This window comes from Balaenoptera borealis (assembly GCF_965194805.1).
Source record: "Balaenoptera borealis genome assembly, chromosome: 5".
Taxonomy (NCBI): domain Eukaryota; kingdom Metazoa; phylum Chordata; class Mammalia; order Artiodactyla; family Balaenopteridae; genus Balaenoptera; species Balaenoptera borealis.
The window spans coordinates 54263776-54289971 of NC_138862.1; the positions used below are offsets into that span (position 1 = coordinate 54263776).

General features: G+C 37.6%; 1 protein-coding gene across 1 annotated transcript in view; it reads right to left on the reverse strand.

Annotated features, from left to right (window-relative positions):
• LOC309629284 (uncharacterized protein) overlaps positions 1-26196 on the reverse strand; it is a 1158831-nt gene that overhangs the window by 686621 nt on the left and 446014 nt on the right. The window contains exon 7 of the mRNA XM_082393108.1: positions 16187-16266. Coding sequence (XP_082249234.1) covers positions 16187-16266 — 80 coding nt within the window. The remainder of the gene's footprint in view (positions 1-16186; positions 16267-26196) is intronic.

Sequence of the window (26196 nt, forward strand, 5' to 3'; positions counted from 1 at the left end):
CAATGAAAAATAAGTTAAACTGCTTAGAAAAAACCATTTTCAGGTCGTCTAGTCTGTGTTCCACTTATATTATCCCAGGTAGATGAGAATAAATCCTATTTCCTAAGACTTCCAGGTAAAAAACATTTCCCTCCTTTGTGACAGCCCATTCAAATATTTTTTCAACTGTCCAAAAGCTCATTTTTTTTTAATCTGGCTTAAATATTTAATGTATATAAATTCATTGTTAGTAGATTAGCATTGCCACTGGAATGCAAAGACTTATATCTCGAACCTTACTAAGCTCACAAAATGTCCCCCAAATTAAAAACTACGCTTCATCATCCAGAAGCTAATTCCTTGCTAAGAGGGGCCAAAGAGATCAAAGAACAGAAAAGGAAAAAACCTATAACCTGCATCCACCTAAACACCTCTGTGAATGTGCTGTCAGTAATACATGACGGGCCGGGGTGGGGGAGGAAGGGTGTTTTCCACTAGACAAATGATTAGCATGAATGTAGCAGGCTCAGACCTTTAGGATAACAGAATAGCTGGGGTCTAGAAAAAATTGTGCAACTGCTTCTGGAATGCTTTTATTTGTAATTTCATGGACAGTGCATTGTGCCAAAAAACGTCAGTGGAAGGTATTCATTCATCTGCATGATTGTCTTAAAAGTCCTGACTGCCACAGTGATCACTAATGAATATGCAGAACATTTTTAAGGTTCAACAGTTTTCAGATAGGCTAGTGACAAACAACCGTGACTAAATTTGCTCTCAAGGCTCTTTTTAGAGGGCTAGAGCCCCTGACATGGTGCCAGTCTTGCTAGCACAGGAGAAAACTGCCTTGATTGTGCTCTTGTCTGCTAAAAAGCCTAGGCAATTGTATTCAGCTCCGTTCTCAATAGCAGCCTCTTCAACAGCTTGGTGTGAACCAGCCATGCTAAGAATGCCTGTTTAAATCTTAGAATGATGAAAAGAGAAAAGTAGACTGATTTGGCATTGAGACTTATGAAACAGGAGGCAACATTAAAATTTAAAGTATTCATGGGTATGCACACATAAAATTTCATTTTGTGATTTTGGTTACTGCACTTTGGGTCTTTTAGTTGGAGATCTCTTATACAGTTAGATATGTAAACTCGCCATACACACACCGAAAGATCCATGCTTGTGGCCAGTATAGCTATTCATTTTTTAAAACTGTTTTGACTGGCACAAAAATAGAAATATAGATCAATGGAACAGGATAGAAAGCCCAGAGATAAACCCACGCACATATGGTCACCTTATTTTTGATAAAGGAGGCAAGAATATACAATGGAGAAAAAGACAGCTTCTTCAATAAGTGGTGCTGGGAAAACTGGACAGGTACATGTAAAAGAATGAAATTAGAATACTCCCTAACACCATACACAAAAATAAACTCCAAATGGATTAAAGACCTAAATGTAACACCGGACACTATAAAACTCTTAGAGGAAAACATAGGAAAAACACTCTGTGACATAAATCACAGCAAGATCCTGTTTGATGCACTTCCTAGAGAAATGGAAATAAAAACAAAAATAAACAAATGGGACCTAATGAAACTTCAAAGCTTTTGCACAGCAAAGAAACCATAAACAAGACAAAAAGACAACCCTCCGAATGGGAGAAAATATTTGCAAATGAAGCAACTGACAAAGGATGAATCTCCAAAATTTACAAGCAGCTCATGCAGCTCAGTATCAAAAAAAACAAACAACCCAGTCCAAAAATGGGCAGAAGACCTAAATAGACATTTCTGCAAAGAAGATATACAGATGGGCAACAAACACACGAAAGGATCCTCAACATCACTAGTCATTAGAGAAATGCAAATCAAAACTACAATGAGGTTTCACCTCACGCCAGTCAGAATGGCCATCATCGAAGTCTACAAACAATAAATGCTGGAGAGGGTGTGGAGAAAAGGGAGCCCTCTTGCACTGTTGGTGGGAATGTAAATTGATACAGCCACTACGGAGAACAGTATGGAGGTTCCTTAAAAAACTAAAAATAGAACTACCATACGACCCAGCAATCCCACTACTGGACGTATACCCTGAGAAAACCATAATTCAAAAAGAGTCATGTACCACAGTGTTCAATGCAGCTCTATTTACAATAGCCAGGACATGGAAGCAACCTAAGTGTCCATCGACAGATGAATGGATAAAGAAGATGTGGCACATATATACAATGGAATATTCCTCAGCCATAAAAAGAAATGAAATTGAGTTAATTGTAGTGAGGTGGATGGACCTAGAATCTGTCATACAGAGTGAAGTAAGTCAGAAAGAGAAAGACAAATACTGTATGCTAACACATATATATGGAATCTAAAAAAAAAAAAAAAGGTTCTGAAGAACCTAGGGGCAGGACAGGAATAAAGACACAAACGTAGAGAATGGACTTCAGGACATGGGGAGGGGGAAGGGTAAGCTGGGACGAAGTGAGAGAGTGGCATGGACATATATACACTACCAAATGTAAAACAGCTAGTAGAAAGCAGCCGCATAGCACAGGGAGATCAGCTGGTGCTTTGTGACCACTTAGAGGGGTGGGATAGGGAGGGTGGGAGGGAGACGCAAGACAGAGGAGATATGGGGATATATGTATATGTATATGTATAGCTGATTCACTTTGTTATAAAGCAGAAACTAACACACCATTATAAAGCAATTATACTCTAATAAAGATGTTAAAAAAAACACAAAAACTGTTTTGTATTATGATATATAATATACATAATGAAAAGTGCAAAAAAAATACAAATGTACAGCTCAGTGAGTTATCACAAAACCAGTTCCTGTGTAACTATCACTAGGTCAACAAAGAACATTGCTAACCCTGCAAAAGCCCCCCCCTCATGGCCACTCGCAACCACCATGCTTTCCCATCTCCTCAGAGGAAACCACCATCCTGACTTCTAACACTACAGCTTAGTTTTCACTATTTGATACAATTTTTTATCACTGAAATTACACAGTATAGACATTTTTGTATCTGACCTTCCCAGCAATATTATAATTGTGAAATTCATCCCTGTTGTTGGCTGTGATGGTAGTTCCTTCATTTCCATTCCTAAACAGTATTTCATTGTATGACTATAACACCCTTATTTATCTATACTACTGTTCAGTGGACATTTATGTTTTTCCAGTTTAGGATCATAATGAATAATGATGCTATGAATATTCATTTGTATGTCCATTGGTGTGTGTATGTGCACACACACACACACACACACACTTTTCTGCTGGATACCCCTATCCAATTTCACTAAGGAGTGAAATTGCTGGGTCATATGTTATGCAAAAGATCAGCTTTAAGAGATACTATTAAGTATTTTTCCAAAGTGATCACACTAACTTATAGTCCAGTCCTAGCAGCAGTATAGGAGGATTCTTGTTTCAGTCATGAAACCCAATACAAAATAAATGTCAAAGTTGAGAAGAATTTCTGCTATTATAAAAATTTGAGCACATGGAAACTTTGAGAGAAATGCTTCATTAGATATCTGAAGGCATGCAATAATACTAATGGCTAATGCCTATATATAGGACTTACTTTGTGCCAGACACTGTTTTACTGTTCTAAGAAATACATATGTAATGTAGTCTTCATAGCAACCCTATGAAAAAGGTACTATTATTATATTATTATTCCCATTTTACAGATGAGGAAACTAGCACAGGAGGTTAAGTAAATTGCCCATGGTCATCTAGTTTGTAAGTATTATAGCTGGAATGTGAACCTAGGCAACATGTCCCCAAAACCCACGTTCTTAAACTACTATCTGGTACATTAACAACAGAATAATTCACAAAAGTCAGTGCCCCTGTAACTTATATCAACCATTAGCAGCACATGTTTGAAATAGGAATATATGAATGTTAGTGTTAGTATTTTTCATAATGGCTCATAATGGCTCATAATAAAACAGAAAGCAGACATCAGTGAGCTGAGGCCAGTCTTTAAGAAGCATTTTAATTTTAGAACCCAGGTATGGAGTCTTTGTACTGCTTTTATAAATTCCTTTGTTTAGGCTTTCAAACGTTAAATTCAAATCTAATGCTACATTTAACATTAAATTTAGAAATTCCTTCTTTTAGACCTGCAAATGTACATCATCTAAAAATACAGCCTTTGTAATCAAGAAGACATAAAAATAAATGCACTTGATTTGACAAGCTAACTGTAATAAACAGTAATAATAATAATAAAACTCTAGGTCTATGTCTATCTAGTGCTGCTCAGGAATCATGCACACACCACTACAACATGACTACCTGGATATCCTCAATCACAGGTGATGATCCCCTCTGAGGGGGCATAACCACCATTTCCAGTCAAGCTCTTATACACACCACACTGATGAAATGGGTCTGCGTTGTGAGTTAGTCAAGCAAGTGGCAGTACTAAGTAGGAGACACAAGTACTCAAATAACCCTGGCTCCAGCTAGTTTGCCAACCTTAGTCTCGCCATGCACTAACATGAAATTCAAATCAGACTCTGCCACTCATTTGGAGAGCTCCAACTCCACCATAACCCCCAGTTCTCTCTGTTCCCCGGGGTACATTCAGCTCTCTGATGGTAATCAGCCTTATAGTTTCAAGTCCATGGAGGCCCAAGGAGATCAAATACTGTCAAAGAAGATAGGAATTCTGACAAAATTCTTGAGCTCCTCTAAGTAAAATAACAGTAAATGAGCAAGGGGAGAAGGTTTCCTTGTGTGGAGCTATATTCATCTGAGAGGTTGTGACTCCATCTGTATATATACCTTTCTTTTCCTCTTTCTATTCCTTCCAATTTAAAACAGCACCATTTCTAGCCAGAGTGCCTGAAGGAAAACATATACAATGATTGTAAAATAATTTGCAAAAATATATATTGCTGTAAAATGTTCAAAGAGATTTATTTCCTTTCTTGCAGAATAAGTCCCTATTGTATACACAATAGGATATTTCAGATACATTTTGTTGCATATTTAGCACAATTTTGAATATTCATATTGCCCCAAAAGCTACTTACTAGAGCCTTCATAATAATGCTTTTTAATCTTCTATACAACAGCATAAATCCCAAGTCTTCTTTATGAATTCACTAAAGTTGTATTCAAATAAGAGTAATTATCCTTAAGTTTATAAGCCTAAAATATGTAAAGGATATTTATGTATTAAAGCTGGTAGGTTCTGATTGCCTTTATTTTGATGGTGAGTTATAAATCCTCTACATTTAAAAGAAAATGTGTTTTCAAGCCCCAAAGCTAGAAATCTTTTTAAAACATATTGAAAATGAAGTCATATTTCCCTGGTCTATTTTAGCATACAGTACTTTGTAAAATAAATACTCCAAAGTGGTTTGACTTCATAACAATAATTGCTTAAAAACTGCCCCAAGGTTAGGACTGGCATTGCAGATTTTGTCTGGTGGCCAACTATTATGGTTCTGTTAATGCTCTAAAACACTGTCTATAATAGAAATGTCAACTTCTCTGTAGTCCATATGAATGAAATATTACAAATTGAAGTATGCAGTTGATGTGCAACTTCTCCTATGAAATACGATGATTGCTATTTGCCAGTATATTTTCAAAAAATGTATGAGCAACAATTGGTATGAATGCTTAGGGACTACAATTAAAAGTATTGTTCAATTCCGTATAATCCAATCTTTTATTGTTACATTTAGTGACTAGTTCATTATGAGTTACATCTGAAAGTAAGACAGCCTTCCCTAACTCAGTGACATACCATACACTATAATTATTTATTAGGGGCTTGTATACACCTACTAACTCTGTGATTCTTGGTAGACATTTTAAACTGTAATTTATAAAGAAAGTAGAATTTGAAACAGAGATAGTTCATCCATTGAGAAAAAGCAGGAATGCCAAAAGCACCATATCAAAAGCCTGCTCACCCATTTCAAATTCTGAATAGTAATAAAAGCATGTCCTACCACCTGCTCTAGCAGTCCTTTCCACAGAATCAAGGACAAAAGAAACAGCAAGATTACTGGGGAAACAACATCCTATGCAGCTTCCACTTGCCTCTTCTCCCTGCTATCTCTATTCTGCCTGTTCCAAGGGTAACAAGATCAAACCATGCACGTGTTTAAACAGCATTTAAGTAATACCAGTAAGTCAGGGGAGCACTTTCGTTTACACCGTGTTGTAGTCAAAGGGCAGAGAGTCTTAAAATTCTGGGGAATAATTTATATAATATTGCATGTGCTACAATTATCACTTACATTAACAGCATTGACCTGAATCTTTAACTCTTTTCTGGAAACATACTTTCCACATTGAAGAAATGCCTTAAATCACATTATAATTTCTTATTCTACAAAAAGCTGTCAATCAAGAAGGAGCTAGTCATCATCAAATATATTCTAGTCACTGTGGAGGTTTAAAAAGAGAGTAAAATATGTGACCTCTACCAGTGAAGAATCATATCTGGTTGTTTTAAAAAAGACATAAAAAAGTAACTAGAAAATGAAGTGTAGTGTGTATCACAACACACTAGAATGTTTTCAAACTATACTTGCTTTGGGAATTTAGCAAGGAATGGAGGAGCTTGGTCTCAAACTGTCATTGAAGGAAATATACGTGTTGAACTGATTGGTGGAGAGGCAAGAAGATATCTCATGTGGAAGGGAGACTGCTTGGAAAATGGTACAAAATGGGAATGAGTATGTAGAACATAGAGGTTAACCAATGTGACTGATTCATCAATGAGATGTTTATCATAGTATCTGGTTAATGGAGAGTGTTAAATGGCACATGTGAATCTGTACGGACAGCCACCAAAAGGATTGAAGTAGGAAAATACAACCTGTAAGCTTTTGTCTTAGAAGATTAATCAGGAAGCAGTGGTAAAGTAGGGTATTAAGAAACTAATGATTGCATTGTACACTTTAATATATACAACATACTGGAAACGAGCCCTAGAGTGAGTGTGTCTTGACTGGACTCCCAGCAACTCTACTTACTGAGGTACCCAGAACTGCTGCTGAAATCCTTGTGCAGCAGTTTTCTCATCTAAAATTTTGGTATAATAAAATGCCTAGCTCATTGGGTTATTATGAAAATTAAATGGATTAATACAGGTTAAAAGCTTGGAGTAGAGCAGGCACAACATAAGCAGTCAATAAAAGAATGCCATTATTATTATTGGGAATTACATGTATATGTTGCATATTCACACACACAATTTTTTACATTAATTCTCTCATCGTGTAAAAATTATTAACTTGAGGATAAAGGATTATGAATTTTTCAAAACTACATCCACAGCAGTTTGCAAGGTGCAAGTCACAGAATAGGCATACAATAGATATTTCCTAAAGAAAAAAAAATATGGAAAGGGAGAGATAGGCTAATATTGGATATTGATTATTAAGCTAACAGAAAAAATTCATGAGGGTAACAAGACTGCATCAACTACTTTGACCCCCTCAGAACTTAGAGAAATGCACTGAACGAAGGCCCACAATGTGTTCCAAGGAAATGTATGAAAATTTTCTGAAATCATACACAAGAGCAAACTGACAGCTTAATCATTCTAGGTCTCCCCAAAAAGATGCAGAATCGCATGTGAAATTTAACAGGAGTCAGCAAAGCTGAAGCAATGAACCAGGAAGGGAACTCTTCAAAGAGAATAGAGTCTTGAGTTTTTAAAAACATATATAGAAGCAGAGACAGAGATTTTCTGTGGGGAGACAAATACTGGGGACAGTTACTTAGAGAAAAGAGGTTTCACATTCTCCACAAAGGTTAGAGGCGTGTGTGTGTGTGTGTGTGTGTGTGTGTGTGTGTGTGTCTCCTATGTATTTCAGAGCAAAAGTGAGCCAACAGCATATAGCAATGGATGCATATAGATAACAAGCCACCAGTGGGTACCACAAATGTGGGAAGCAGACCTCTTGGGTCAAAACAAGGACATAAGAATATGGAGGAACAGTGCAGATGAGATGGAGCCTGCCTCTGAAATGCTCTTCACACTCATTACCTTACTTTTCAAAGTTCCAGTTAATAGAACAAGGTGAAAGCAATTCAAAATATAAGGAGCTTGGCAGCATGGCTGAGGTAGCAGGTCACCCTGATGTGCTGCTGGCTTAAATTTATTAGACGCTATTTTCTTTCAATTCAACTTCTTAGTATAACTTATGCTCAGAGTTCTTGCAAAAAGTGGTGTATAGAAACAAAAGAATGGCAAATGAGTCAGTATAATACAATTTTGCAATAAAATCCCAAACAAGGGACTTCCCTGGCAGTCCAGTGGTTAAAATTCCACGCTTCCACTGCAGGGGGCACGGGTTCGATCCCTGGTCTGGGAACTAAGGATCCTGCATGCCGCGTGGCAGTGGCCAAAAAAAAAAAAATCACAAGCAAAAAGCAATTCCTTAGAATTTTTAATATAGGACCTCTGTGGCAGAGTTGATCAACCCAGAGATTACCTATGCATACAAAGAGATAAATATATAATGAAATTATGTTGGAAAGATATGTCTGAGCCAGTAATCTAATCATTCTATAGATGCTACAAATTATGACTTCACAAGCACTGTATTTGCAATTGGTTCCCTAAAAAGAAAAGAGAGGCTTTGATGGTGATGGTCTGGTTGAGAAGGGAGAAGTTGAACATATCGTTATTTAAATATTACAATGTCATCTCTTCAATGAGGCTTTCCCAAACACTCCTATAGAAAATAGGTGCCCAGCACTCACTCTATCACAGAACTTGCATATGCATTAATTAAGTTTCTTAATTTTTTACTTGGTTATTTTCTTTTTCACCCAATGGAATATAAGGTCCATGAGACAGAGGATAGTAACGATTTTGAAAGGCCACACAGCATAAAGATTAAGAGCACAGATTTGAGAACTAAACACTAGAATTAGAGTCTTGGGCACATTGCTTAATGTCTCCATGTCTTGGTTTCCTCACCTGGAAAATACAGTTAATAACAGGACTACTACACTTTAAAATATATAATAACAAATATATATTTTATAGATATTAACCACTATGTAAGTGTTAGCTTTTATTGTTTATGTTCACCACTTTCTTCAATGCCTAGAACAGCAAATGAATGGATAAATATTCAAACACACATGTACACATATACATTCTGCACATCCTAACTGCCTACTGAAATGTGGAGTATTCATAATCAGGTGTTTACTTTTAAATAATTAAAACTGTTCAAAGTACCTGTATATGTCAAATATATACAAGTAACATGCAGTGTTACTGTGAAGCTCAGCGCTGCATTTGGCACAAGGACCCATGCTTCAGCCAAATTCAAGGCTTCCCAACCAGCGGTCCTCAGAGTTACTGCAAAGCATCTTCAAGTCCACAGTGCACGAAGAATAGTTGATTGACTACATAAATCTGTCTTGCATTTCTTTGACTATCTTTCCAATATATGCATTGTAATTAATAAAATATGAATGCATTTAAAACTACTACTGAGTTCAAAGGAATTAGCATTGTTTTGTAGTTTCCTCACTGTTTTGTAGTTCCTTCATTATCTTGAAGTTCTTTGGCAATTGATTCAAAAAAATACAACTAGTGTCTTTGGGGATTCTGAAAAGTTTGACATTTAAATGGGAATCTTAAACGTGGAAAGGTTGAGAATCACAGGTCTAGGTCATGCTGCACCACCAAAATGTCATCTTGCCCTCCCCAAGCTCCCCCGCAAGCAGCAAAGGGCACCTGAGTCAAGGAATACACAGACTAGAAGTGCTCCTGTTCAGCCTTCTCATCTAAACTGCTCTAGGCATCACTGCCTGAGTTTGTCTACATTTGTGAATTCTGTTTCAGCAGAAAGGTCAGGCCTCTGCTCAGAAATAGCTTAAACCATTGAGGATGAAACATGCCTTCTTTTTTAATGTAGTTAAGTTGAGACTGAGAGAAGGTAGTAGACCATAAAACTCACACTGTTACAATGTTTCAAAATTTCAGTGGTGTCTTTCGAAATATTTACCTCCATTGAGAGGCTTCTCAAGCAGGTGATAAAATATTAGTATCTTCACCCATTAATCATGCATAATCACTACAGCCACATTTCAACATCCCTGCAACAAATACAGATGCCTGGACCCTGTGAGAGACACTGGAGGGAAACGATGAAGATGGGAAACATGATAAAGCAATTGTGGAACTCCTGTATCAACAGGAAGGCTTTGATGTCCCACTATATTACAGTTTTCTGGAAATTTCTAAATAAAGAATACTACTATCAGGAAGACATAAGCTCTGTGTTACCCTCTTTCTGTCTATAAGCATAATAATAAAAGATAATGTAGCAGTCCTTCAGTTATCTGCACCATGACCAGTGGTGGAGATACAGCACAGGCAGAACCAATGCTGTGGGTTCATGAAATCTCATTTCATTTTTCTCCTTCTGAAAATGCAAGAAAACCACATTTCCAAATTGCCCTTGCTATTAGGTCAGGGCTGTATGATTAGTCTGTCTAGCAGGATGTAAATGCAATTGATAATGTAAATTCTAGTCAGAAGTTAAGAGTGGGTATATATCCTCTGCCCACTCTCTTCTGAAACCATTTAAGACCTGCTGCTAAATTCACATGAGTAAGAAACAGGGAATTCCCTGGTGGTCCAGTGGTCACGACTCAGCACTTTCACTGCGGAGAGCCTGGGTTCAATCCCTATCCCTGGTCCGGGAACTGAGATCCCACAAGCCATGCCATGCGGCAAAAAAAAAAAAAAAATTCCATATTACATCACTGTTACTGCATGTTCTACTTTGTTACACTGCATATCCTTGCCTAACCTAATACACAGTGTGTTCTAAACAAGTTACTTTCCCAATTAAACTGAAGATTAGTTATTAAACAAAAGTGCATTGGCTTTGGAGTTTGATAAACTTGGTTTTAAATACCAAGTTCACATCTTATGATTGAAATCTTTAGAAAGTTAAATGACTTCTAAGTCCTAATATGCTTTTTCTATAAAATGCATAGAATATCACATGCTATGCAGTTTTACTATACAAAGTACTATACTATACTTAGGTAACTAAACAAGTGAATAAATTTGTGAGTGTGTGTATGTGTTTAAACTCCTCGGAGTACAAAAACAGCTCAGTGAATATTAATTTCGTGTTTTGTATTATTTTTAATAAATATAATTTGACTAGAAATGAATTAGATGCTTAGAATAAAAGTTTTAAGCATGAAAGGAACCTGAATCCACCCCTTTATTTTGTAGATGGGGCAAACTGAGATAGAGGTTAAGTAAATAGCATTGCCTATAGTGAAATGCTCTTCTTTCCATCATACTATCTGCTGTTGAATTAGATATAATTAGAAAGTATTAAGAAATGTCATAACTTACTTTCCTATATATTAGATACCATGGCATCAAAATGTGGAATTGAAAGAGTTATTCATCTGCAAGTTTTATAAAATATAAAATAACTCCTTGGTCTTGCCCAACCATGTGGAAATAAGAGGCACAGGTGTTTCGAGCAGTGTCAAGGATGGTGACAGTGAAGCAGTGGTCTTTCCTCTACCCAAAGCCAGTTGGTAAACTGACTGTACAGCTGTGGCTTCACTCGTGAGTACTTAAGTTAATTTGTGCAGTAATGTAGCAGAGAGATTCAGAGCATCAATGCCTACCAGATAGACTTTGGCCCGAATTCCAGTTTCACCACCCTCCAAGTCTAGAGCCCTAGGCAGTTTAACCACTTGTTAGCTCTCAGTTTTCTTCTCTGAAACATCAGGATAAGAGTATTTGCTACAAAGAATTTTTCTGAGTATTAAAAGGGTTAACGTTTGTAAAATCATTTAATACAATGTCTGACAACTAGTAAGCACACACTAATGATAATTATCATGATGTGCAGAAATCCATTCCTCTCAGTACACTGTAATCACACAATGGATATGCCTGCATATAAATATTCATACCCACATATATATTATGAATGAAAACTTGTTACATCTGCTAAATCACTTATTTTTGTACCTCTACGGAAATGTTTGTAATTGAGTTATCATGGAGAATTTCACATTTGCAAAGTATGAATGAGGTCTGATATTATATAACACAAATTAAAGATTAAAATTTGTAAAAACTGAATTTCAAAAGATATTTACAGTGTTAGTATAGTCTTTTTTTTTTATAAATTTATTTATTTTATTTATTTATCTTTGGCTGCATTGAGTCTATGTTGCTGCGCACGGGCCCTCTCTAGTGGCGAGCACGGGCTACTCTTCGTTGCATAGGCCTCTCCTTGCGGTGGCCTCTCTTGTTGCGGAGCACGGGCTCTAGGCGCGTGGGCTTCAGTAGTCGTGGCGCGCAGGCTTAGTTTAGTTGCTCCGCGGCATGTGGGATCTTCCTGGACCAGGGCTCAAACCCGTGTCCCCTGCCTTGGCAGGCAGATTCTTAACCACTGCGCCACCAGGGAAGTCCCAGTATAGACTCTTAAAGCAACTCATTAAATAGCAAATTTTTTCTCTGCCTTCTTATGTACAATATAACCAAATTTCACATTTTATCAATTACTTAGAATTATCATTATATGAATTATACATGCCATAGCTGCTCCTGATGTGGGGTATAGGGAGTAAGGAGTATGGATTTAAAGACATTCTCAGATACTTGCTTTCTATGTAAAGTAGATGATTAGCTTGCTTTTTGCTCATCTGCATTATTCTTATGAAATTGAATATGTTGAGCTGTTTGTCCTTCAGGGCAACAGAACACCATGAACTTTTTGAAGAATAGATTAATAAATTAAAGAGTGAAGTAATCATCCCTGAACTGCTTTACTTGTCCGCCAGAAAAATTATCTTCTTTGCTTGTGCTTCCAGTATCTTTTGAGTTGTCAGCACCATTCAAAACATTTCTTAAGATTCCACCATGCATGTCATTTCAGATCACCTGTGCTGTTTCTCATACTGTCCTTTCCATGCCCGAACCAAATGAACAAACTTGACTGTATAATTTTGAATTAGGGTCTGCAATAACTGTCAGCCCTATAACAGGTGTGAGTTCCAAGATGCTTTTGTGCCTACAGAGCTACTGCTTTCTCCACCAGAATGGAAAACTGTTTCAAGCCCTGATTTATACACCAGCTTTCTGACTAGGATTGTATCTGGCTTCTCAGTTTCAACAATCATAACAGGGTTCTAAAACAATCCTACTTTCTCTAGGAGCTGGACCCTCTGTCCCTCCTGCCAACAGCTGGCTGGAATCCTGCTTCAACCCAGATGGACTCCCACACTCCGGAAACCACACAATTCCCATCCACCTGTTTTCACAGCACTACTGCAGGGAAACTCAGGCTGAGGGGCCCTAACCACCTGATTTGAATCTCAGGATATCAATTCAAGTCCAGATGGAGAACAAATTTGCTGCATCAACTTGGATCCCAAATCGGATTCCTGCCACCATCCTCACAGGCAAACCCTCTGCTGAGAAGGTTTCCCTAGTCCTGGCACTGCCTGCTCCTAACTTGTTTTTCTCTTGCTGCAGGCCAAACAATTGAGGATTCATCATGTCACATGACCCATCCTACAAAGTTTATTACAATAAATACCTTTGGCAGCCTAATGCTCTCTTTCTCTCTGGCATCTTTCATTAATACATTGTCAATGAAAAGTACCCTCAGATGTACCCAGTACTTTTCTAGGATACTTTGGGCTCATGACTAATGCCTCACCAACAAAATAAAAAGAGATTCTCTACAGCTATGATACTGAGTTAAAACAATGAAATTTGTATAGTTTACTCTGTATAAAGTCTGTTTGTGACACACTGTATTAGTTTGCTCCACCTACCATAATAAAATACCACACACTGGGTAGGTGGCTTAAGCAACAGAGATGTATTTTCTCACAGTTCTAGAGGCTGGAAGTTCAAGAGCAAAGTGTTGGCAGGTTTGGTTTCTCCTGAGGCCTCTCTCCTTGGCTTGCAGATGGCTGCTCTCTTGCTGTATCCCAACATGTCCTTTTCTTTGTGCAAGTGCATCCCTTATGTCTCTCTAGTGTGTCCAAATTTCCTCTTATAAAGGATACCAGCCAGATTGGATTAAGGCTCACCCTAATGGTCTTACTTTAAATTAGCTGCCTCAACAACAAGGACCTACTATGTAGCACAGGGAACTATATTCAATATCTTGTAATAACCTATAATGCAAAAAAAATCTGAAAAAAGAATATATATATATGTGTATATATATATATATATATATATATATATATATATATATATATACATATATATGTGAATCACTTTGCTGTACACCTGAAACTAACACAACATTCTAAATCAACTAAACTTCAATTTAAAAAATAAATAAATAAAATCAATAGCCTCATTAAAGGCCCTGTCTCTCAGTACAGTCGCATTCTGAGGTACTGGTGGTTAGGGCTTCAACATATGAACTTCAGAGGGAAGGAGGGACAATTTAGCCCATAACACACGAAATAATATCCTCTTCACAAGGTCTTAGTATACTGCTTTGAAGAATGAGTCACCCATAGTAGACCTCTTTTAGAGGTTATTAAGTGGCTGAAAAACTATTTCAAACTTTTAATCTTGACCTCACTAGGAACCTGTGAGATAATACTCACAGGCAAAATGAGTAAAATTTTACCATCAAATCTGACTTTCTGAAATGGGCTGGACAATAGTGAAAATAGTTACTGTACTTGATAAACCTCGAGTCTCTAAGCTGTCTTTAAATGATGCTTCAGAAAGAAATATCTTGGTCTATCCATGTACTAGTATGTTTTGTTTATACTACAGTCAATTATATTCCTTTAAATGTTTTAATGAACATTTCAAATGGCCAGATATTTTATGTCATGCTAGCCTGGAGTATGGACAAACAGAAGATGGCTCCTAGAAACAGTATGTTCACTAACAACTACCACTGGTATAAAATTTGACAAGATCTGAGAAAAAAAGACTCATTATTTTTTTTTACTGATAAAATGATCAGAAGATGGTCACTATTCAAAAATAAATTCTATGTAAAGACCCATTTTCATTCTGTGGTTTTTAAGGATTGATTTTTCTCCCCACAGGCTATGCCACTTGGAAATGCCAAAGTTTCCCATCCCTCAATTCAATCCTTCCAGTTAAGGCACTGGCTCATCTTGGACGTGGAGGAATTTTAGAATCCACACAGCGGGGAGGCTCCTGCAAGGCAGCTGGCAGGCTGCAGGGATACCTGCACACAGCCTGGCACACAGCCCACTGGGGACCAAGAAGAAGGGGGAGCCCTCACTGCTGGTTCTTCGCTCCCACGTTGTTCCTGAACCTTGCTGCATTATTAGTGCAGCTCCCAGCTCCTGGTCTCTCCTCTTCCCACTGCTCCTATCGTTTCAGCTCTCTGCTGGGCTCAGCTTCTCTTTCTCTTTCCATCCTCAGGCTGCAATGAACATTTTCATAATAGAACTTTGCACCCTGGTGAGAGTCTATCTGTAGAACAGATTCCTTGAATTGGACTTGTGGGGAATGCTCGATACATTTTTAATGCGTAAAGAAGAAGCAAAGGTGATGCACTAAGAAAACCCTTTGCTTTCCCATCACTGTTGAAAGAGCACAGGTTTCTATATTATTCGAAGTTTTGTTAAGAGCATTTGTGGCCATGGGAGGGGTGAGAAGCAGAGAAGAGTCCAGAGAGGAAGAAAAGAAGGAAAATAGAGAAAAGAAGGCGAGAGGGAACTGGAAGGTTTTCAGGCAAATGAGGAGAACAGTTGGTAGGGAGGGAAAGATTTAAACTATGCCTAAGCACAGTGACGTTCACTTCCAAAATTAAAATTGTGTGCTGGTTATGGCTGAAAACCCACAATTCTTTTTTAAATCTTATTTTCACCATCACAGTCTTCTCAGGCTGACATAATTACCTTTTGGGGTCTCATCAGCATTGGGCAAAATTACAGCATCTCAATTTCAAAAATGTTTTCTTTCCAGAAAGGAATCTAAAGCCTCTTATTTTTTCACACATGGCAGGTGGTTAGCTGTTAACAACTAACTTTTTACCTAAAAAGCGACATAATTAACCCAAGCACGTTACGTTCCCATCACTGGATGTTATATCACTAATTTTTTTTTTTAGAAATCAGGCTTCATTTAATAATAAACTAGCATTTGAAATTATTATTAGCATCATGGCAAATCTACCCAAGCTTACCTTTCACAGAATAGCCGCCTGTTGTTCTCAGTAGGTTTTGCCCTGCAGCAGGTGACAGATGGTCCATGTGATGATGAACACTGGAGAAAAGAAGAAGGAAAAATATCAAAGCAGATATACTGTGTCTTTTTTGAAAGTAATTTATCTTCTGATTTCATGTTCACATAAGGCAGCAAAAATTTATGGCTATCCTGTGATAAGGGTGGTAAAGTAGCAGGCTCCTGATCTCAGTGATGACGGTGGGCAGGGAATGGCTCATTGTGGCTGCAGAGCAACAGGTGGTCCTTAGATTTTAGACTCAGAAGTTTAACTGTATCAGCTCAGTTGGGGAGATCAGGCCTTGGCAAAGAGAGAAAATGTAACCAAATTCTGAATAGGCTGCTTTATAAACCTGTTGCCAATTGGTTAACTTAAAATGAGAAACATACTTTTGAATGGAAGAATAGTTTTCTCCAGAATGAAGGCTTTAAAAAAACAAAAAAATTTACCAAAATGCAAAACTATATGAGCTTGGACTCAGGGCAAAGAGGGTTAACATGATAAAAACAATAGCACCTGCTCACAGAGTACAGTCTCTGTCACAGCTACTCAACTCTAACTTTGTAGTGTGAAACAGCCACGGATAGGGCAGGTAAAGAAATGGGCAAGGCCATTTCCCACTATAACTTCATACACCAAACAGGCAGCCAGCAGGCTTTGGCTTTGGCTCGGGTCTGCACTACAAGTTATATGCATGATCATATATGAGAGACTTATCACAACTCCCTGAAGTTAGTGTTACGTATTTCATGAGTGAAGAAACTGAGGCTCAGAGAAATTAATCGACTTATTACCTGAAGTGACACAGGTAATAATGTTAATGAATTTTTCAAACCAGGACTTCCCATTTCAAGTCAGATTCTGTTGCATCAAAGTTGGCTACTCTGGAGGTAATTCCATTGAGGCAATAGTAAAATCTTATTAACTTTTCTTAATTCAAAATATTTATATCGGTTGAAATTATCATTTTCCCAAGAGAAACACCAACATTTTAATCCTCAAACTCCATTATTTTTCTAAACTCTATGAAGATTTTAATATTTACTCACTGTGATTGAGCTGCACAAAGAAAATAGCTTCTTAAATTCTTAAAATCTGCATTTATTTTTTTCACAACCTCTAACCATGGGTAGGAAGATTTTTTTTTTTCAACTGGCCAGTTAAAATATTTCTGCCTCTTCTTGTTTCAACAGTCCTTATTCAGTCTTTCCAAAGTTAAACTTCCTATTAGGGCTTTTTTTTTTTAACCTAGCACTGTTCTTAACACATACATATAGTTAAAATTTTTTGGCTCTCATCCCTCTTTTTATTTTTCTTTCTTTCTTTATTTTTGGCTGCGTTGGGTCTTCGTTGCTCCGCGTGGACTTTTTCTAGTTGCGGCAAGTGGGGGCTACCCTTCGTTGCTATGCTCGGGCTTCTCATTGCGGTGGCTTCTCTTGTTGCAGAGCACGGGCTCTAGGCGCGCGGGTTTCAGTAGTTGTGGCTCACGGGCTCTAGAACGCAGGCTCAGTAGTTGTGGTGCACGGGCTTAGTTGCTCCGCGGCATGTGGGATCTTCCCGGACCAGGGCTTGAACCTGTGTCCCCTGCATTGGCAGGCGGATTCTTAACCACTGTGCCACCAGGGAAGCCCCCTCTTAGGGCTTTTTAAAATTTGCCTCTTTCACAGAATTTAGTCTTTTAAGGTAAATGTCCAGTCTTTCAGGTTTACCCCCTTAGTCCTCTCAAGTTTATATGAGTGTGTGAGGGGGTTTGACCTTGTCCTCATAGAAGTAGGTGAAGGACACATGAAAGGATGGTGGAGAGATTCATTCCTCAGATCCATGAGGTATCACCTGGATCTCTATATTCTCTTATACAGAATATATGGAGTAGTCTCCACCCCAGATTGGTGACTGCTGACGGGCAGGTGGCTGGACCAGGCTTTTGGGGTGACACGCTGGCACCACTGCTAGGACCCATAAGGACTTTTCACCCAGTCTCAAAGTCCTTACCTACGGTGGCCACTCTGTCTTGATCCCTGGTCTCTGCTACCTGCCAGCAATTTCAACATCTCTTCATCACTTCATTGGAGAAATTCTGGGATCCCAGAACGCCGTGCAGACCATCTATCTAGCTGCCTTACAGCAAGGATATGCATAACCACTCCATGCAGAGCTGGAAGTATCTGAGGGATAGAGGCTCAAAGGCTTCCATTCAGTCTTGCCAGGGAAGCATGACCAGCCTGAATGGACTCAGGCCCCGCATACCCATGTGAATATATCAAGTCAACTCTTTTTTTTTCAAATTTAGGCAGATAGTAAGAGCCCTTATTCCTCATCTACTCACCCTCCTCTCTGTCCTCTCCCCACAAACTACCAAGACAAGCAGCAGTTTTTCTCTCCCTCTCTCTCCCTGCCCCTGCTTGATAAGGACCACCTGAAAATGGAACTCTGCAGTCCAGTTTTATCAGCCTCACTCATGTTATACTTCATGAAGAAATAAAAGAATCTAGAAAATCCTCTGTTTTACCAAAGCCAGGCTTTTAAGTCTATTGTCTTCTGTAAACTTCTATCTGTATAGTGTCAGAAGCTGAATATTAATTCACTCTCTTTGATTTCCTCTTCTGGCATTCTTAATCCCTACCTGAGATAGATACACTTCTAAAATTGGCTAGGAAATTGAATGTGGATATCACACACACACCCATTTAAAAAATATAAATTCTATTATATACCATTACAGTATTTCACACTATACTGGCATATTTTCATAATATTAAGTTTCCATATTCCTAAAACATTTTTCATTGTTCACACTTTAGGTTGTGTGCTTCCTGAAGACCCAAAGAAATAAATCTGTATTTATTTCCAAATGGAAAGTTGTACTTCAGAGAGAGTACAACATTTGAAAATTTATGGGTTCTTTTAACAGCAATAATAGAGACTTGCACATTTTCACTTTTTCAGTAGACTGTATTTGTATCCTAGTCCTCATTCCATAGACCCTTGCAAATAAGAGAGACTTTTGCAGATAAGAGGAAGGGTGTGTCTAGAAACTATTATGTGAGACAGCCCGGGCAGCATAGTAAGAAGTTCATTTGCGGCCTTTATTAGAATTCCCACACCTTAGAACCTAGATTAGAATTCAAGCCACTGAATTAACACATGGCACTTCCATAAAACCTAAAAGGCAAAATTTCAAGTCTCTGAGGGACACAAGGTCTTAATTTCTTGTGGTAAGAATCTCTTAACTTTCTAGAGTCAAAACTAAAATAATTTCCTCCTACTCATGGCATCATAACAACCATCTTCTCTGATCCACTCTATCATTTGACTATTTTATAGGGAGAAACTTTACTCTGTAACTTTAATTTTTCAAATCCCTTTTCTGAAAGCATGTTAATTTAACCCACTAATGCTTTATTAAATGAATAAACCAAGTATAATCCCCATGTATAAATGAGGAATCACACACATGTTTTATGGTATATCCATGTGCTACAAAGAACTGGAATTAGAATAGTTTCCTAAGTTTTAGAAGAGTCCACTGCCATTATCACAAATCATTCATCTTCTTACATTGCTTCCACAATTTGTTGGTTCACCACATAAAGAATTATTATAAAGAGTTATTAAGTCTGCTCTTATCTTTCTCTTTCCAAGCGCAATTTCAGTGCTAATGTAGGGAAGAGAACTATTACCTTATACGCTAAAAATTTTATAATTTTATTGTGAAGTTTTCTTTGGGGAGTCATGTGACTGTGTTATATTCAAATTTGTGATATGAGGTGTGGTAACGAGGGGTTTGCTCTGGTTATATTTCTAATTAAAGTTTTCTCTATAGCTCCTTTTTTCTGACCCTTTGATCATTTTTGTGATATCTGAGCCTTTCCAACATTCCTATTAATTAGATAAACTCGACAGCCTAATAATGTTTTGAATATTGCTTCATATTTTGCCCAAATATGCTGACTAATCCCTGATTTTATTTTTCCTTTATTACTCTTTTCCTGCTTGCTTTTGATATGCTTTTGTTGGACTGTCCATTAATTTCTACACCAAACTTTATCATAAACTCACATCTCACATCATATGTTTACTCCTGAATTTACATCTTTCACTGTATCTTGAAAATATAACCAACTATTTTTAAATTCTGAAAACAAAAGATACGACATCAATATTACACTTAAGCTATCAATGATTAAGTTATTTTTGGCTTAATTCAAATTATGGTATTTGGAGAATTCATGTTGCAACACAAAATTTTTGAATCTGTGTATGTAGAGTGACATATCAAATACACTGTTTTTAAGACAGTTAAGTGTCTCCTGGTTATGAGATACAAGAAATACACCGTTAGCAAGTGTTACTTGCTATTGACTAGCTAAACTGCCTTATTAAAGTGCCAAGAAGAACAGTAATTTCTTGGGAGCAAATACAGTTGCGCAGAAAGAAATTCCACTTTCTGAGGAATCCTAAACACTTTTAGACCCTGCTGTTCTTAACAAGATACTGAAACACCTGACCCATCTCTCACTCTATTCCATAGTCCTTTTCAGGAACTAGGACTTATGAGGTGAGATAGCACCTGCCTTTTTCCCACCTTCTTTTTAGAGTTCTTTTGCACTTCCCACAGTAGTGCATCCTTTCTGCCTTGTTAATCACCTCAGACTACTCAAGCAGACAAAGCTCTCATCTTCTTAGTGAACAATGGGTAAGCATTAACTGGAATTACATGAATATTTGTGTTCATTTCTTCTATGAAAGCAAAAATAGAGGCGGTCTTTTCCACCACTAAACTGCCAATGCCTAGCACAGTGTCTGGCTGTGTGACATCTACACACATGTTTGTTACATGCTTCACATAGTGATGCTATTCACATGCAGAAGAGACTCCTCGAATTTTCAAAAGATTAATTCTTTTGATTCATATATACAGGTATATGCTCTACGTTCCTCTTTTAATAAAACCAGATGTTTTTATTCTTAACATTCTCAACATTCTCATTTGTAAAATCTCTCCTACCTTTCTTTCCCTTGATGATATGATTTTATAAGCAGGAAGGAAAGCCTTTTTGCTTTTTCACATCTGCTTGCTGATTCAGACTCATGCCAGTTTCCGTTTTCTCATCAACAAAATGGTGAGCGAACAAGAAACAACCTCTTCCTCACAGTATGGTTATGAGGATTAAATGCAACAATACATACAAAGCGTTGCTCCAGAGTATATTTATTCAAAATGCCTATAGGGCATTCCCAATGCTCAGTAAACATCAGCTGCCTTTTTTCTCCTTCTCGTTTTATTCCAGCTACAAAAGGAAATGCCATCTTTTCTACAACTATCTCATTAAGGTAAAATGAGATTCTCTATTTAAACAAAGCCCTTCCTTACCTAAGAAAGTAACCAAAGTCGCCCAGTTGTGCTAAACACAAACAGCAGTTGTGTAGGTGATGGAGAGCTAGCTGAAGTCAGTTCAATAAATCATGAAAGAATACAAAGTTTAACGAAGAAGAGTTTAATTGGAAACTGTAGTACCTCCATCTGCTCTAGCATCTTTTATTGAGTCTCGATTATTATTGCCTGAGGCAGATAAGCTTTAGAGTGATCTGAATGAAGTGAGATGTGACATTAATTGTTACATTTGAACTCTTACCAGATTAGAAATTGTGCAGCTACACACATGGCATATAACAACTTCCAGGTCCTCTTTTTCTTTTCTTTTCTTTTTCTTTTTTTTCTATTTTCAAGAGATTATTCCATCTAGGGTGTTGCTGTGCTATTAAAAAGTAAATCTTGCATAGGATAAAGTGTTCCCTGAGACTTTGTTTCATGTGAGAGAAAGGGATATGGCTCTACCAGACTAGTAATAGCCAGATGCAGTTCGTGTTTACCTTCTCAAATGCAGATTACAGACAGATTACTGTCTTTTGCCATGAAAAGAAAAAAAAAAACCTGTCTTTGGAAGAACTGGTCTCCAGGAACAAGAGTAAATTCAGACAAAAGGGAAAATTAACCAACATTTAGAAAGCATGAGGTCAGACACAAAACTCTATTGGTAGGAATTGTTATTCATATTTAATAGATAAATAGGCTCATGGAGGTTAAGTGGAAGTCACACAGCTAGCAAATGGATGAGCAGGGATTTAAATTCAGCTGGGCTGGGTTATTCTCCCTTTCAAACATGGTTCATTCTACTGCTGCTCCCTGTTTTACGAGCAACAAACTCAGAGGACTGTGGTTAGGATCAAATTGATACTGTAGATGAAATGTGCTTTGAGGGCTGAAGGATGGAGGTGTCCAGTAGGCATATGGACATACCCTGATCCAGTTTCTCCAACAGTAAAATGTAATGTTATGAAAATAACATTTAAGGACGCTTTAGAAAGCTAAAATACTATAGTGTATCTTTATTCTGTTCATGCTTGTTTATAATAAAGAAGCAGAAAGCCACATGCCTAGAGACCATCCTTCCTTCCCTCTTACCTTTCCTCCTCACTGCTCTCCCCCATCTCCTCCTATCACAAATTCTCATGTACATATACTTGAAGACAGTGAAGTCCTTAAAAGAAATTTCCAAGAAAATAAAAAGAGAAGGTGAAGAGAAGGACATTTAACGTCTTCGAGGAGGAACAGACCTGTGTTTCATATCTTGGGGCAGTGTTCTCAGAATTCTTTCAGAATTACAATATATCATTACTTATTTGATTTACAAGCTCCTTAAGCACAGAGGTGGTATCTTAAGGTTCTTTGTATTCCCAGTATCTAGCACAGTAAAGAAAACTTAATAAATATTTATTCTTGATAGGGAATACATGCGTGTGTATGTGCATGCACACACACACACAGACTCAATGCATTGATAGCGAATTCCTTGTCTATAAGAATTTTGTTGTACCCATCTTGAGATAACTGAGGCAACTATGGTAAGTTTCAAAAAGCATGTTAGAAGCCCTAGATTTTGTAGGAGGAAACCAGAATTATAAATTCTAATGAAACAACCAACAGGTAGGGAGAAACCAGAAAATTATGGTGTCAATAAAGGCAAGGAAATATTTTTATTTCAGGAAGAAAATAGTGTCAAACTCTAAAGTGAGCTCAAATAAAATATATAAGGAAAAGTGTCCAACATATTAAGCAACAAGGAGGACATCGGTAACCTCAAAAGCAGTAAATTGATTCAGTCTTTGTTCATATGGCTGTAGTTTTACTTACTGAAATAATATCTAAAATGTCTAAATCATCTCACATCTGATTTAGGTGGAAAACCAAGATGCCATAATGAATGCATTCACCCATTCAACAAACACAAACCGAGCACTCACTAGCTCTGTGCTGGGCACTAGGGATAAAAATATAGATGAATATCACGGACTTTCAGGGCACCATTCATTTAATTTATCATTTTCTTTTCAAACTTCTATTTGCATCAAAATAAGTTTGAAGAGCCTTTGGAAAACATATATTCCTTTGGGTTTTCCCCATGAAGTGAGTGAATCTGAATCATCTATTTTAAGACCAAGGTATCTATATTTTTATAGGCTTCAAAAAATTCTAATGCACATCAGTGTTTTAAACCACTAATACATCATCCCTCTAATAGTTGTAATGTAAAGATAAACTTATGGTTTCTGTTCGTATTTCAACAAGATGGAGAAATAAGATGGCCTAAAAAGTCTCAAGCTCAAACATCAGATAGAATATAATACATAGCTGACCTTTCAAGAAAGAGAAAAAGACTTCTGCTTCTGGATAAAATGTATGGGATGACAAAGACCTTGATCCTAGTGGTAACAACCAGAAAAAACCTAACAAAATAAAAGTCATATTTTCAATGTGACAAAGGAGTCTTGATAAACTGACAGCCTCCATACCTGGAGGTGGGTATACGGTCTAGGTACAGCTGACTAAGGAGAGAGATGTTAAAGGTGAAACAATTACGTGGGAACGGGAGAGGTCAGACAAGCCCTGAATGATAGTGTAGACTGAACTGGAGTATAGAAAAGTCCCAAGTACAAGAGCAAATTGCTGAGCCTGACAATTCTCTTCACCAACTCTATCCTCAAAATTCTACAAAGAGAGCTTCAGGGGAGGAAGGACTAGAAACGTAATCCATGCATTCTCATGGTGACTGGACTTCTGAGTCCTACAGGTATAGAACCCAAAGATTAACCAACATATCTGAAGCTGCAGCCAACTCACTCCCAGCTCACATATTTATGAGATTTAAAGGGAATGAACTCAATCTAATAAAAGCTGTGACCTAGCCTCAGCTCAACACAAGAAAGGAATTCAGCTCTCTAAACTGCATAACAAACAGTATGACACTTCAATCTCTACTTTTTATGCACAATATCTGGAATAAAATTCTTAAAAAATACAAGCAGGAAATTCAGTCTAAGTAACAAAGAACTGATGGTATAAACAGAAAATAAATCATATGATGATAGACTTATACCAAAATCATACTGATATCTATGTTAAATGTAAATAGACAAAATATTCTAAGTATTAGTCACACATTGTCACACTGGATTAAAAAGTCAAGAACCAACTGAATGATGTTTGCAAGAGACATACTTTAAATTTAAAGATACAAATAGATTAAAAGGAAGAGAAAAGATAAAATAATCATAAGAAAACGGAAGTAGCCATATGAATATACAAAGTAGACTTTAAAACAAGAAGTGTTGCCAGAGAAAAATAGCTCATTTTGTAGTGATAAAGGTCAATTTATCGAGAAAAAAAAATTCTAATGATATATACACCTAATAACACAACTTCAAAATATATGAAGCTATCAGTTGAGAGCACAGGGACATAATCTTGCCAGTGGACAGAGCAAGGGTTCCAATGAACTATAAGCTAGAGCTGCTGCTAGGCACTTTGGAATTGTTGTGTCCAGGGACCAGCAGTCAAGGAGTTACTACCATATTGTCCAGGGTAATTAACCATGATCAACAGGAGGAGTAGAGATGTTTTTGCACAGTGGGGAAAGGGAAGAATACATGTGGAACCCAGTTGATCCACTTGGATGGCAACTGGTACTCTTTTGTCCACTGTAGCAAAAAATGAACATAAGCAGCAACCCTGGCCTGGAAATAATTACCAGAGTTTCAGAGCCCTCTGAAAGGAAGATTTGGGTCACACCACCAGGTAAGCTACTAAGATCCAACAAGGCATTAGCAGAGGGTGAGGGGAATTTGGAATGGAGAGTGGAAGTGGTAAAAGATGAGAACAGTTTTAGCCCCAATATCAACTGCAACTATTAAAGCTGTAGCTTATCTCACTAATCTGCTAGGTTTCCTCTCAGAAAGATAAGCCCGTAGGAATCATGGAGAAGCTGATCCCTGAACTTGTATGGAGAAGCAGATCTGTGTGATGTAAGGGATAGACTATGACAGTCATAAAAAAAAGTACCACTCAAATTTCCAACTGTAGTGACTACAACTGACTGACACCCCCAGCTGCTATGCTTTGAATACATCACTGCATCCTGACCAAGGGCATGCTTCCACTGAGCTGCTCCCAACCAATGACTTAGTGCAAAGGGATGCTAAGGCAAGCACACTCCAGTGATCTGGGACTCCTCTGACAGACTATTTTGGCACAAAGACACTACAGTGGCCTTGCCAAAACATTCATAAAATGGCACTGCAATCTAAGGCTTTCTTTCTTCCTTCCTTCTTTCCTTTTCTCCTTCACAGGGGTCAGACAGATCACAGTGAGATGCTCGCCCAGCCTCCTCCAGCTCCCTTCTCATTTTTCCTCACAGAGGGAAATCTCCCAATGAAGCTCATGAATGACCAATGCCGTCTTGTCTTCTGTTTCTCAGATGACTCAGATTAATGCTTAATCTTTAAAATAATGTTTACATAAAATTTTGATATCAGTCATCAGATAAAGAATTGCATACTCAAAAAAATTATTTAAAAGACTGAGAAAACCAAACATTGGCAAGGACGTGGATAAATAAAACTCTCAAAATTTG